This window comes from Conger conger, chromosome 15 (genome assembly GCF_963514075.1).
Source record: "Conger conger chromosome 15, fConCon1.1, whole genome shotgun sequence".
NCBI lineage: Eukaryota > Metazoa > Chordata > Actinopteri > Anguilliformes > Congridae > Conger > Conger conger.
In genome coordinates, this window is record NC_083774.1 from 21,380,710 (window position 1) to 21,393,948 (window position 13,239).

General features: G+C 40.6%; 1 protein-coding gene across 1 annotated transcript; it reads left to right on the plus strand.

Moving 5' to 3' along the window:
* The first annotated feature begins 193 nt into the window (after nucleotides 1-193).
* LOC133111426 (long-chain fatty acid transport protein 2-like) lies at nucleotides 194-12,935 on the plus strand. The gene is made up of 10 exons (XM_061221775.1): nucleotides 194-831; nucleotides 1,800-2,009; nucleotides 3,847-4,005; nucleotides 5,603-5,727; nucleotides 7,285-7,479; nucleotides 7,727-7,817; nucleotides 9,343-9,541; nucleotides 9,814-9,911; nucleotides 10,902-11,032; nucleotides 11,165-12,935. Exons 1-10 carry the CDS (start codon nucleotides 351-353, stop codon nucleotides 11,339-11,341), a joined length of 1,866 nt encoding a protein of 621 aa, XP_061077759.1. The 5' UTR covers nucleotides 194-350; the 3' UTR covers nucleotides 11,342-12,935.
* Nucleotides 12,936-13,239: the final 304 nt, after the last annotated feature.

Consider the following 13,239-nt stretch of genomic DNA (forward strand, 5'->3'; position numbering starts at 1 on the left):
GCCTATAAATTAATATTCAGTTATATATATGACCCATATAATCTACCAGAAAAAAGCTCACTTTTGCAAGAAGGGAGAAAATATAATCATTGCATAGGCTATAATAGCCTATTATTGTTCGCGCGGAACAAAAAACCCAGCGCGTTGCCCCTCTGGGTTATCCATCTCTGGAATTCAACACTTGAGAGTAGGTTACAATGACCGTAGACCCCAACGCTCCGCCTTCAGAGCAAGAGGCTGTTTAAGCTGCTGTGTCGAGAGGTCGAGAGGCATTCGACATACTTAGTCTAGTGGAAATGCTTCGTGCGTTGCGTTAAGTGTATCTTGCATTTTGTCGCTGACATTTGCTTATGGAGATGTACATTCTCTCTTTAGTTTTAGCCAGTGTGGCTGTTTCCCCACTGGTCCTGAAAATGTTCTGTCCTTACTTTTGGGATGATCTGTCTTATCTGATGAAGCTAGTAAGGATTTTGGTCAAATTTGGGAAGCGTAGAAGGAGAAAACCGTTATTCCTTGTTATGGATAGATTTTTTGAGCAAACTTCGAATCATCCAGATAGACCTTTCATCGTGTTTGAGGACAAATCGTTTTCTTACCGAGATGCAGACAAAACTAGCAACAAAATCGCCAATGCTTTACAGAAGTACACCGAATTAAAAGAAGGGGACACGGTGGCGCTTTACATGGGAAATGAACCTGCTTTTATTTTTACCTGGCTTGCGTTGGCTAAACTTGGCTGCCCTGTGGCTCTGCTCAACAACAATATTAAGTCGAAGTCTCTTCTACACTGTTTTGGTTGTTGTGGAGCAAAACTGCTAATTGCAGCTACAGGTATGTCACTTTGCCGCCGTTTTCCTCGTCGCAATGTGCGAGGAATAGCGATAGCTCTGAAAGTTAGCCTATTTTGTGATTAGGTGGTTATCCCAACCAGTTAGCTACTTGGAAGGCAAAGTGTTATGATATTTATTTGAGAAGTTAAATAGCCTAGTAGTAGTAGCCTATCTTTCTCACCCCCCATACGGTTCATCTATAAACAATGCACTGCAAAGATAGTCCACAGCCTATTCTTCTGGTGTTTTCTATTTATTTAACTATTGTTTATAAAAAATCTTTTTTAAAACGGCCTTATCGAGGCGAAATGCTCTAGAAAGTTGTCAGATTTTGGAAGGGTAGCGATTGCAAATCGTGCGTGGGAGGTTCCTTCTTTTAAAATGATCCACTATTGGTTAATTGATGTAGGCTAATAGTAACAATCAATTTAAAAACGCAGTCTCTTCTGGCCAGATTAAAAAAACAGCCGAAAGTGCGACACGTTACAACCGACAGAGACTGCAGGTTTATATCCAATGTGGGGCATTGCCAGTGTAATGTTGAACAATGTAACTACTTACAACCGTATTGCGTTTGCAATCACCCAGTTGTAAATCTATTTGCCAGCTCAATATTAATTTGCTGTGCCATCCTGCGCAGTGGCTGTGCAGCTTAGATCCTGGCCTGCAAAGTGAAAGGCAGCAGCAGCTGGCAGTACCCCATACTGTGCACCTTCTCAAATCGGCTGAGGTATTTTCAGAGGTGAAGTGCCTGAATTTATGATTCGGGCCAAAATATCTGTCAGTAAATATCTGTCCCTTAATTAAGACTCTGAAATGCCTACTGGCTTCGATCCCTGCCAACCTGTCATTTGTACTGCCGGACAGTAGGGGTGTGAACGGTTAAACGTTCAAACAGTTAACCGAGTTGTTCACCAGAAATTGATTCTTAAAACATTGCATTAGCATTGTCTCTGTTTGTTTCCTCAGAGCTGCAAGGTGCAGTAGAGGATGTGTTGCCCTCCCTGCATGAGCTGGGTGTGTCCGTCTTCATAATGTCGAAGGAGTGCAGCTCGCAGGGCATGGAGAGCCTCGTGGACAAGGCAGAGGAGGCTGAGGACAGACCAATATCACCATCACGGAGGGCGCACCTGACCTCCAAAAGCCCTGCGGTCTACATCTACACCTCCGGCACAACAGGTACTACAGCACAACTGTATGACAAAACCTCCCTCTGTACCTCACAACACTACTTAAGTTTTTTTTCCAGAAACAGTCTATTCAGTTGATACTGTGAGGAGTTACTGTTTCATTAGTTCAAATAGGGAAGGTCTGTTGCCAGTTCTGGACTGTATCAACTTTCTCTTTATCATTTATATTAACAATTGGCAGAACACCCATAGCAATTGCCACTTTGTTGATGATAATGTTCGCCTTTGAATCCTTTTGGTAAATGGTAGGCATTTTTTTATATAGCACTGTACTATTGATGCTTCTCATTCACCCATACACACCTGCTGCGATTGGCTTTCATGCCAGGCACCGACCAGCTCATCAGGAGCAATTGGGGTTAGATGTCTTGTTCAGGCCGGGATCGAACCGGCAACCCTCTGACTGCCAAATGACAGCTCTTACCTCCTGAGCCAAGTTGTTTTTAGAATGAAATACGGCAGCACATTGGTGCCACAGTGAAAAAATATTTTTGTCTTAGTATCTTGTTATAACAAGAAACTTTCAAACAGCTTTGTGTTTCCTAAAACAGTTTTATATATATAATCCTTGATATCAGATTAAATATACAAGGCCCAAGTCTTTATCTTTGTTGTATTCTGACAATGTACTTCCCTCTAGGGTCTTTCAGTGCACTTGTCCCTGGTTATGGCTATGCACTTTGTTGTACGTCTGCTGAATATCTATAATGAGATGTAATGTAATAGTCTGTATTTATTTAGACAGTTGGTACAATTTCTGTTTTGGCTCTGTAGTCCAGCCCCTTGGATTTGAAATTAAACAATTAATGTGAGGTTACAGTGTAGATTGTCCCCTTTGTGGGTATTTACATTTACAAGGATGCGATTGAAGACACCTGATTATTCAGAAGCAGCTGAGAGGCCAACTGTCCAAATACTTTTGGTCCCCTGAAAGGGGGGGGGGGGGGGGGGGGGTGTTGTGGGGATGGGATTCCTACATGCATCACCCGGTACGGATGTAATTAAATACCCTCACATGCAGTGATACAAATATAGATGTGATTCTACATGCATCACCCGGTATGGATGTAACTAAATACCCTCGCATACAGTGATACAAATACAGTCTGTATTTTTACCTCACATTTATTGTTTCATTTCGAATACAATCTGGGCAAGCTATGGAGCCTATGGAGCCAAAATAAAATAAATTGTACCAACTGTCCAAATGCACATTGTACAGACTGCACTGTATGTGCTTATAATGATAAAAGATCTCAGTAAAATGTGAAAAATATGCTTTCTTATCTAATAACGAAAACCAATTAGCCTATCGAAAATGATATACATAATTTGTTCAGTGATGGCTTGTGTGCATGATTTAGTTTTGTATTGTATGGTGTTTGATAAGTATGCATTTACAAAGAATTGTAAAATATTTGGGGCTGTACAGAAGAAAGAAGCAGTCTGACCCTCTTGAAGTGGAGTTATTATTTTGGGAATTTCCAGCTGTTCTCATTATATTGAGATATTTTCTCATTATAATGGGAAAAAAATATATTTTTCAAATAAGACAGTGAGTGTGAAAATATTTGCGCTGCTGCATTTGAGCATAGTTACAGATTGCTGAAAAAAAATTGACAACAAACTTAAGTTTACATTTAACTCAGAAGTATTAATCTTGTTACAACAGCAGCAATGGTGTTTTGCTATGATGACAACTTTGAGTGACAGAAAGGGCATGATCTAAAAAAACTCAAAGAAGAGTTACACATACAACAGGCACACTAACAACTGAACTCACCACCACAGTCCTGAAATACCACTGTCTCTCCCTGCTGGTACAGGGCTGCCCAAAGCGGCTTTAATCAATCAGGAACGTCTCCTGGTTTCCATGGCGGTGCTGGCATCCAATGGGGTGACTCCAGATGACGTCTTCTACATCAACCTCCCTCTGTACCACGCTGCCGGCTTCATCATCGGATTCATTGGCTGCGTTGAAACGGGTGAAGTGAAGTTCTCTGGTTTCCTGCCATGTTGTCCTCAATGGAAGTGTGAAGATGTGCCAAAGAAAGGACAATGTTATTCACTGCAGGCCGTGTAGGAAATGAGCTAACAGTACAGTCACAGCAGGAGAAATGATGTATAATTTGCCTTCTTTTTTATTTTTCCCTATTTCTCACTCATGAATCACTCATTTTACTTGGCTCTCTTGTTAGCAGTGTAAGACGCCCCCTGTCCATTCAGAGATCATTGCAGCCGAGGCATATGCACTCCCCTGACGCACATAGTCGGGGGCAGCCTGTAGGCCTGTAGCGTAGTGGTTAAGGTACATGACTGGGACATGTAAGGTAGGTGGTTCGATCCCCGGTGTAGCCACAATAAGGTCCGCATAGCCGTTGGGCCCTTGAGCAAGGCCCTTAACCCTGCATTGCTCCAGGGGAGGATTGTCTCCTGCTTAGTCTAATCAACTGTATGTCGCTCTGGCAAAGAGCGTCTGCCAAATGCCATTAGTGTAATGTAATAATGTAGTCATGAATTAGTGGCTACCTTGCCCAGTACAGTCCACACAGTACTACAGGACAGTGGTAGCACTGATCAGAGGAGAGGTGTGGCTTATCACTCATGACGATTGGTAACCTGTGGATATACAGAGAGCAGATAGGGGGTGGCTGTGCAGTGATAACCCCATGTCCCGCCTGACATGAACCCACCCTATTCCCTGTCGCCCAACTCTGTCAACATCCTGACTTTATCTTTCATTTCCCTGGAGATCTCCCATCAGAGTGCTAACCAAGTCAACAACTCTGCACTCTTCAGCAGTTTGACCTGTGAAGGGAACAGGGTGGCCTGGCAGCTGATGCAGTTGCGTTCAGCAAATGACGCAGTCAAGGCCCAATCCTGTAATGTGTCTGCCATAGAGCTAAGCCGATGCTCATGGTGCACGCTTTTCCTGACTGAGCCACTTTCCCTCCTTTATATGGGTTTTGTGCCTTTTCTGAGCTATTCCAAAGCTGGTGTTTATACTCGGCTGGATCATATACATGTTCCCCTGTGAAGCTCTCACCTTCAGAGGAAGGAATACATATACATACTGGGCCAACTGTAATTGTAATTATGTTCTTAAACCTGTTGCTTCTGAGGGCAGATTAAGCCTGTAATGTTTACAGGCCGGGTGCTCTTTCCCCTGTGTTTCATCTATCTCCGCCTCCTCTGTTGAATGCTAATGAATGAGCTCTTTGTGCATTTACGGGTGTTACTTATGAGTAAAATCTCCACAACAGGAGGCGATAGGGAAAAAAGGAAATGCAAAACATGGCCCTGCACATTTTTGAGAGAGAAAGGGGGATTTTTTCTTCCAAGTGGGGGAAAGTTCATTCCATTTGTGTACAGATTAGACAGCAGTGGTATCTGAAGGATTGCTGATTAGAAGTGTTTTAAGCCTTGAAAGTTACTGAAGCCAGTCTGGCTATTGCTCTTCCCTATTTCTTGTGGAAGATTATGCAGGTGTAAACCCTTTAACCAGTTGCACTTTTATATTGTAATAAAGATATATTAACTTTAAATACATAAAACAAATAACAATTGTTTATTTCACATCAGGGTCAACCATCATTTTACGACGGAAATTTTCAGCCTCCCAGTTTTGGGAAGACTGCAGGAAGCACAAGGTCACAGTGATCCAGTACATTGGAGAGGTGCTGCGGTATTTGTGCAATACCCCCAAGGCAAGTGTCTTCCTCAGAGCACAGGCTAAGAGTGATTCTTATGTGACTTAGGTCACCAATCTAGATCTTCCCCTTTGAATATGTCATGTATGATATATTATGCATCCAGAGAAGAGCTTGGGTGCACAAAAACAATTGGACTCTATGTAATTACAGGTCTGAAATTGCTGCTAAAATTGCTACCCGGTAACTTGTGATGAGTCCTTCAGCCATGTGGTTGATTTGGAATTTGAACTTGGTGGATTGACATTTGATCTGAGCTGATATTACCTCTACAGATAAGAACACACAGGTTCAAAAAGTTAACAAGATCAGAGTTGTGGCAGTGTGACTGATTTCAGCACACTGTTCTGAACTGCTATTAAAGTATTGGCAGTATTCTAAAAATGTCTAATTCTCAACTTCTCAACAAAAATAAACCACATGGCTGAACAGCTTGTTGCATATTAAAGTGACTGGGAGGAACTTTGACCAGCAATATCGGGCATGTTGTGAATATACAGTGAGACATTTTCTTTTATTTTGGTTCTGTACTCTTGCACTTTGAGCTTTGGATACACTGGGTATTTTCATCCATGTCAGATGAACGGTTTAGAAATGACAGCAACTTTTGTACATGGTCCCCCCATTGGTACTACAGGTACTTATTGAATTGGCTTCACAGATGTGTATTAATTTGTGTAGTTGGTGAATGCAGAAGAGAGCTGATCTCTAGTGTTGATTGTAGACTTTACAATTGCCTTTGGAGATTGCTGTTGGGGTGTGACAACATGAGGAAGACTGCACTGTCAATGCAAATTAAGCTGGCTGTCATGAGGCTCAAAATTAAAATCAATCTATCAGGAACATTTCAAAAACGCTGGGCGTGCCCAAGTCAACAATTTGGTTTATTATTAACAAGAAAAACAACAGGTGAACTCAATAACGTCAAAAGACCTGGTAGACTGAGGAAGACCACTGTAGTGGATGGCTGGCGAGTATTTCTATGGTGAAGAATAATAAAATCCCAAAAAACAAAAATGGCTGAATTAAAAAAAGAAATAAAAAATACTAATAATACAAAAACATAAAACCCAAATGTTGCTTAAATGTAAAAATATAAGAATCTTTGTCTCCCATAGTCTTTTTTTTGTAGAATTGTACTACAGGGGCGGCCTGTAGCGTAGTGGTTAAGGTAAATGACTGGGACACACAAGGTCGGTGGTTCTAATCCCGGTATAGCCACAATAAGATCCGCACAGCCGTTGGGCCATTGGGCCCTTGAGCAAGGCCCTTAACCCTGCATTGCTCCAGGGGAGGATTGTCTCCTGCTTAGTCTAATCAACTGTACGTCGCTCTGGATAAGAGCGTCTGCCAAAATGCCAGTAATAATATGCCCTTGCATGATCTCTGCCCCCTGCAGGCACACAGGGAGCACTGCAGGTGAAGAATTATGTACTATGTACTTCAGTGCGTTCACCCATGAGTCAACATTAACCACCCTACTCATACTGCAAGAGAGCTTGCCCAGGTCATGCTGAAAACAGACACATTTACGTATTTGTGTCCTTTCAACAGAGAGATAATGACAGAGATCACAAAGTGAGACTGGCTATTGGCAATGGTGTCCGTGCTGAGGTGTGGAAGGAGTTCCTGAACAGATTTGGCGACATTCAAGTCCGAGAGTTCTATGCCGCTACCGAGGGAAATGTGGGATTCGTGAATTACACCAGAAAGATCGGTGCCATCGGACGTGTCAACTACTTCCACAGGGTAAGGCTTATCGAGCAAGTGGCAACCTGCTGAAAACTATGGTTCTTGAATCCAGCGGGTTTACAATAACAGCTAACAACCTGCTCTTTATGCCACTGAATAGAGAACATACCTGGCATAAAGTGTTAAAACACCACACTACTCCAACTTGTAAAATATATTTTATTTGACTTAAGTTGCATACAGGGGATACTCCAGTAGGAACAAACTTGCATAAGGTAAATCTGATCTTATTTGTGTGCTGCAGAAAATCTTCCCCTACGCACTGATTAAATACGATGCAGAGAGGGAGGAGCCAGTGAGGGACCAGAGGGGGCTGTGCATTGAAGCTGAGAAAGGTTGGTCAAATTTTCATGAACCCCAGTTTAGTACAGGCCATCTTTGACTTCACCTAAAGATCTGGGCTGTGTTTCCCGAAGCTTTCTTAATGCTACGTCGTTCGTAAGTTATACCTTAAGCTGTGCCTTAAGCTGTACATCAGGGGTCTCCAATCTTATCCTAAAAGGGCCGGCGTGGGTGCAGGTTTTTGTTTTAACCCAGCAGTAACACACCTGATTATACTAATGAACTAATCGTGGTCTTTAATCAAGACCTAGATGAGTAGAATCAGCTGTCTTAGTCCTGTGCTAAAACAACAACCTGCACACACACCGGCCCTTTCTGGATAAGATTGGAGACCCCTGCTGTACATTAACGTTTCAGCGTGCTTCCCAAAACGGTCTTAGCTAAGTGAACCTTCTCTAAGTGATACTTTCGTAAGGTTGGTCTGGACCACTCTTAGCGATACCTTCAATGTTGTTAGCTCACTCCGCAAGTGAAAATCAGCTGTTGCTCCTAGTTGCATCTCAATCTGTTAAGCAGTATGTATATTCAGTTGACGGCCCGACACTCTGTACCAAAACATCATATAGCTGTACAATAATTCAAGCTCATTGGTTGAAAATTGGTTCTAATTGCCACAGCCAATGGCGATTCAACGTCAGCCTGTTTACAGAGAAGGGGGAGGGATAAACAGTGTTGTGGTTTGAAGGTGTTTGTTGCTGCTATTCCTCTCTTGACAGTTAGAAGTCCAAAATTACCTATTGTACCTTTAACTATAGTTCTTTCTTTGTTTTGTTGAGCACCGTAGTCCTAAAACTGGACAATAATGTTTCTTTATTCAGTGCCAGGTCCTCTAATAATATCTCCATTTCGTTTGCTGTGAAGCTGTGGGACCGCTTCTTTCTTTGTTTCGCTTTTTCCTCCATAGCGTATGTTTTCATGTTTCGTACGTTGTTTGTGCGCTTTCATTGAAAATGTCAGCCAATCAAGAGAAAATACTGAATTACACCAGTCAGGTAATGGTGCTTCTGGTAAATCAACCCTGATTGCAAAGTCATTTAAGGCACCATGAGAAAGATATTACAATAATGTAAATAACACATGACATACCATGTTTGGCATAGCAGGACGAGGTACATACCCATTTAGTGAAAATTATATATCCGGTTGGATAATTCAGTATGCAAGTTTTTAATTCTTTAAGTTCCCACCAGTCATGATAAATGCAATATTTTCCTGCAGTGAAATACTTTTATTTATAAAGAACACTACTTTCTCATAACGCAGTCAAGCAGTCGCTGCATGGAGTGAATAATCGATTGTGGATCCGTAGCACATAGGAGCTATCCCTTAAGCAACCTCCTAAGGGATAGTTCGGGAAACACACTTCGAAAAGTAAACAACTTTAGTAAGCTATACCTTTCGCATCTTTTTAAAACGCTAAGAGACACCGTTACCGTGAAACGCGGCCCTGAGCTATACAGTACTTACTCAGAAATTATAAACAGGTTTTTTTTTTTTTTTCCATATTTCTTTTTTAAGGGGAGACGGGACTTTTGGTTTCAAGGATAACAAAGATCGCTCCTTTTGTTGGGTATGCGGGAAATGACCAGCAGACGGAGAAGAAGAGGCTACGGGATGTCTTTCAGAAAGGAGATCTGTACTTCAACACTGGAGACCTGCTGAGGATCGACCACCAAAACTTCATCTACTTTCAGGACCGTGTCGGCGACACCTTCAGGTACCCTATCTGGCACCCAAACAACCTCTCAACAGGGGTTTCACTGTCGGAGTATGATATGTAATTATAGCAACAATGTAATCCATATACAGTTCCCTGCATAATGTTTGGGACAAAGACCCATCAAATAGTTGAAGTGCACATTGTCAGAATTTTAGCATTTTTTCACACTTTATTTGAAAAAATGTGATTTGAAAGTGATTGCAATATCCTTATTACAAAAATGTACTTCCCTGTTTTTTTGAAGAGCTGTGCCTTATTGCATCTTGCAGGTGGAAAGGAGAGAACGTGGCAACCACTGAAGTGTCTGATGTCCTAGCTATGGCTGACTGTATCCAGGAGGCAAACGTGTATGGCGTCAAAGTACCAGGTCAGACACAAGTGCCATTTCCAAAAACTCTATTTGTATAGTTTGTTCAGGTTGTGGTTTGGTGGATGTATATGATACTACAGTATCTTATGTGTCAATTTAGCAAGAAATGTCCATACCACAGAATCCAAATATTAATACATCAATACTAAACATGTTTACAGAATAGGATCTGTTCTATGAATTGGTGGTTCTCAACCCTGGTTCTGGAGTATCCCCTGTATGCTGGTTTTCATTCTAACCTATCTCTTGATTCATTTTAGTTGTGGAAGGCTAGTAAATATTCCATAATTCTACCCAGAAACAGATTTTAGTGGTTTTCATATTCTTCACTTTACACGAGTAGTATTGTTTCAATGACCAGGTGTCCACATTTTCAACATTTATTACTTTGCCAATTTCATCTGTCGGTCCGTCAACTAATCAAATTTGCCACAGCATACATTGTCTTAGAGCTAATTAAAAGTCCTTGCATAATTTGGAATAGTCATTCTTTATAACATGGATATCTGCTTCTAACATAATGTGGCACTGTTGTAACCATTGCTGTAAATCATGAGATCGTAATATATATTTTGTTATTTTGCTGACGCATTTATCCAAAACGATTTACAGTTAATTAGACTAAGCAGGGCCAATCCAGGAGCAATGCGGGGTTGTGGGCCTTGCTCAAGGGCCCAACAGCTGCATGTTGCATTTCCTATTCTTTTGTATTTAATCAAATTTGAACTATGGCCATTTTCCATGTTGTACTGTAGATATAGTCCATGGATTTTTGTGTCTACTTTTGTGGTGTGCCTTTAATTAAATACTTGGTCTACACATATGTGTTTCTCTAATGCATTGCATAGCATAGCATAGGCATGTCATGATACATTTTCCTGTGTCCGTATTCTTGTATGAGTTTTACTTTATTTCACTCTTCTGTTTCATCATTAAGTTGAAGGACAATGTCACAGGAATATGTTTCTATTTGATGATTCTCCCAAGGCCTCGAGGGGAGGATCGGAATGGCAGCTATCACATTAAAAGCAGGAGCAGAGTTTGATCCCGTTGGCGTCTTCAGCCAGGTCAGCAGCTACCTGCCTGCTTACGCCTGGCCGCGTTTCCTGAGGATCCAGGTAACGCCTCTCCCTCAGCGTTTATGTGGAAGCGGTGTAGTTGGAAATGTATCCTTAATGTGGACAACAAAAAGTCTTCTAGCAATTATACTTGGACTCTGCTTAATTGTGTTTTGTGTCTTCCCCCAATAGGATTTCTTGGAGATTACTGGGACCTTCAAGCAGATGAAAGTTAAATTGGTGGGAGAGGGGTTCAGCCCATCTGCTGTGTTTGACCCCCTCTACTTTCTGGATGAGAAAGAGAAGTGCTATGTACCAATGACCCAGCAGATTTACAGTTCCATAGAGTCAAAGACCATTAAGCTGTGACTTCTTGTAATATAGTTACCTTTTCTGTTGTACATTATTCTGAGAAACTACTGCCTTGTGTAACCTATTTTTAATTTGCCAACACAGATTGTCTTTAATAAAGTGATTGTAACATGTAGCAGGATACCTCAGGGATATTAGATATTAAAGTAGATGTTTTCATGAATCACATTAAATTTAACAAGTAAAACAATCATTGAATTAGTATTTTGTGAACTGAGTTGCATTTACTAAACTCGCCTGGGTATTTCCTTCATATTCAGTAGTTATACTGTAGCTTTGCTGCAAATGAAACTACAAATGGGACAAACATGCGTTATGCATAGACAGAGTTATATGGAGGAAATCATTTTCAGTTCTGTGTTCTCCTAACACAAAAGGAAAAGTTGATGCCTGACTATAACTGAATTGTTTTATGAAGGTGCAATATTTTGATGGTTGGTACGAAACACTTCACCTTTGGTTTGCAGGTGAATCAGGGTATTTATTTTCATCCCCCTTTTGAAAATGTAAATTTTTACTTAAATTACTGGTATTGGAGAGCAGTTCTCAGCTGACTGTGCCTACAGTTTGAGATAAAGAAAATATTGGTGAGACCATTGTGTGGTCTTAAGCCAGAGTGGACCTAGTGGACTTGAGATCATTATTCACGATGTGCATGATGTACAAGACCATGAATAATTCCGTACATTGCCCACACATCTAAATAAAATATAAATATAAAATAAATTATCAAAGGTAAACAAATTATATTTTTTGATAATGGTACAGTAATTTAGTCTTTTTATCCAGAGATTTCAATATTTGTTTATAAATGGTATAGAAGGGTTTGAGTGTAGTCACTCCTTCCTGGGACCAACTGATTATGCAAAATGATAAAGAAGAGAAAATCATTGTGCAGTGATGATGTGCAGTGTGATTGAGCCATTCACACACTCCATTTGAAGATGTAGTTTAGTAACAGCTTGTTCTTTAGTCTTAGCATGCAAATAAATCAATGGTCCTAAAATGGATCCCTGCAGAACACCAGTAGAGAATAAAAGAAGAGGTCTTTTCACCAATTTACTGTACTTCCTTGTGATTAAATAAGATTCCATCCATCCATGACAGTGTGTTAATAGAAAATCTAAATGTTTATTTTGATCTGTGTCAAATGCCTTCTTGAAATCGAGGAGGACTGCACCTCCTACACCAACTTGATCAAATCTAGCCTTGATTTGGTAAAAATAAAATAAAAAGCGGTTTGAAGTTTCAGTCGAATGATATTTCCGAAATCCAAACTGCTTGGGTAGAGAGGAAACTTTTCATCTGGCCCAGAATGTATTATTACACTGTATGATACTTCTGTAATATGAAAAACAGCAAAATGATAAGTTACTTGGTGCAATTACTTTTGATCATGAATCAATATCCTTTGCCAGATCCAGGACATAATTTGAACATATTTACATTCTGTTTGTTTTCATTGATCCTGTAATTGACAATTCCTGTTTATTTTTAGTGTCCTTTTTCCAAAACCTTGTTTAACTCATCCAAAATTTGTCAGCTATTCATTTTTGCTTCATTGATCAGGTCAATAAATAATGTTGCCTTCGCCTGTCTCAATTCTTTCATCACTCTATTTCATAACAGTTTTCAAAACTTAATCCCACATTAGGTTTCATCTACACTCTTTTAGCTATGATAAATACCGTTTCTTGTGGGACTGTTTTACCTTTACTGAGTTCAATTTTACCTTGTGAACTTTTTGGGGGCGACATGGCTCAGGCAGTAAGAGCAGTTGTCTGGCAGTCGGAGCCGTTGGTGTGTGAGTGTATGAATGGGTGAATGAGAAGCATCAATTGTACAGTGCTTTGGATAAAGGTGCTATATAAATGCAAACCATTTACCATTTACTA

Coding starts and splice junctions, on each gene's coding strand:
- LOC133111426 (XM_061221775.1), top strand. CDS start 351: ATGGAGATGTACATTCTCTCTTTAGTTTTAGCCAGTGTGGCTGTTTCC. Junction 832..1,799: donor ACTGCTAATTGCAGCTACAG/GTATGTCACTTT, acceptor TTGTTTCCTCAG/AGCTGCAAGGTGCAGTAGAG. Junction 2,010..3,846: donor CTACACCTCCGGCACAACAG/GTACTACAGCAC, acceptor CTGCTGGTACAG/GGCTGCCCAAAGCGGCTTTA.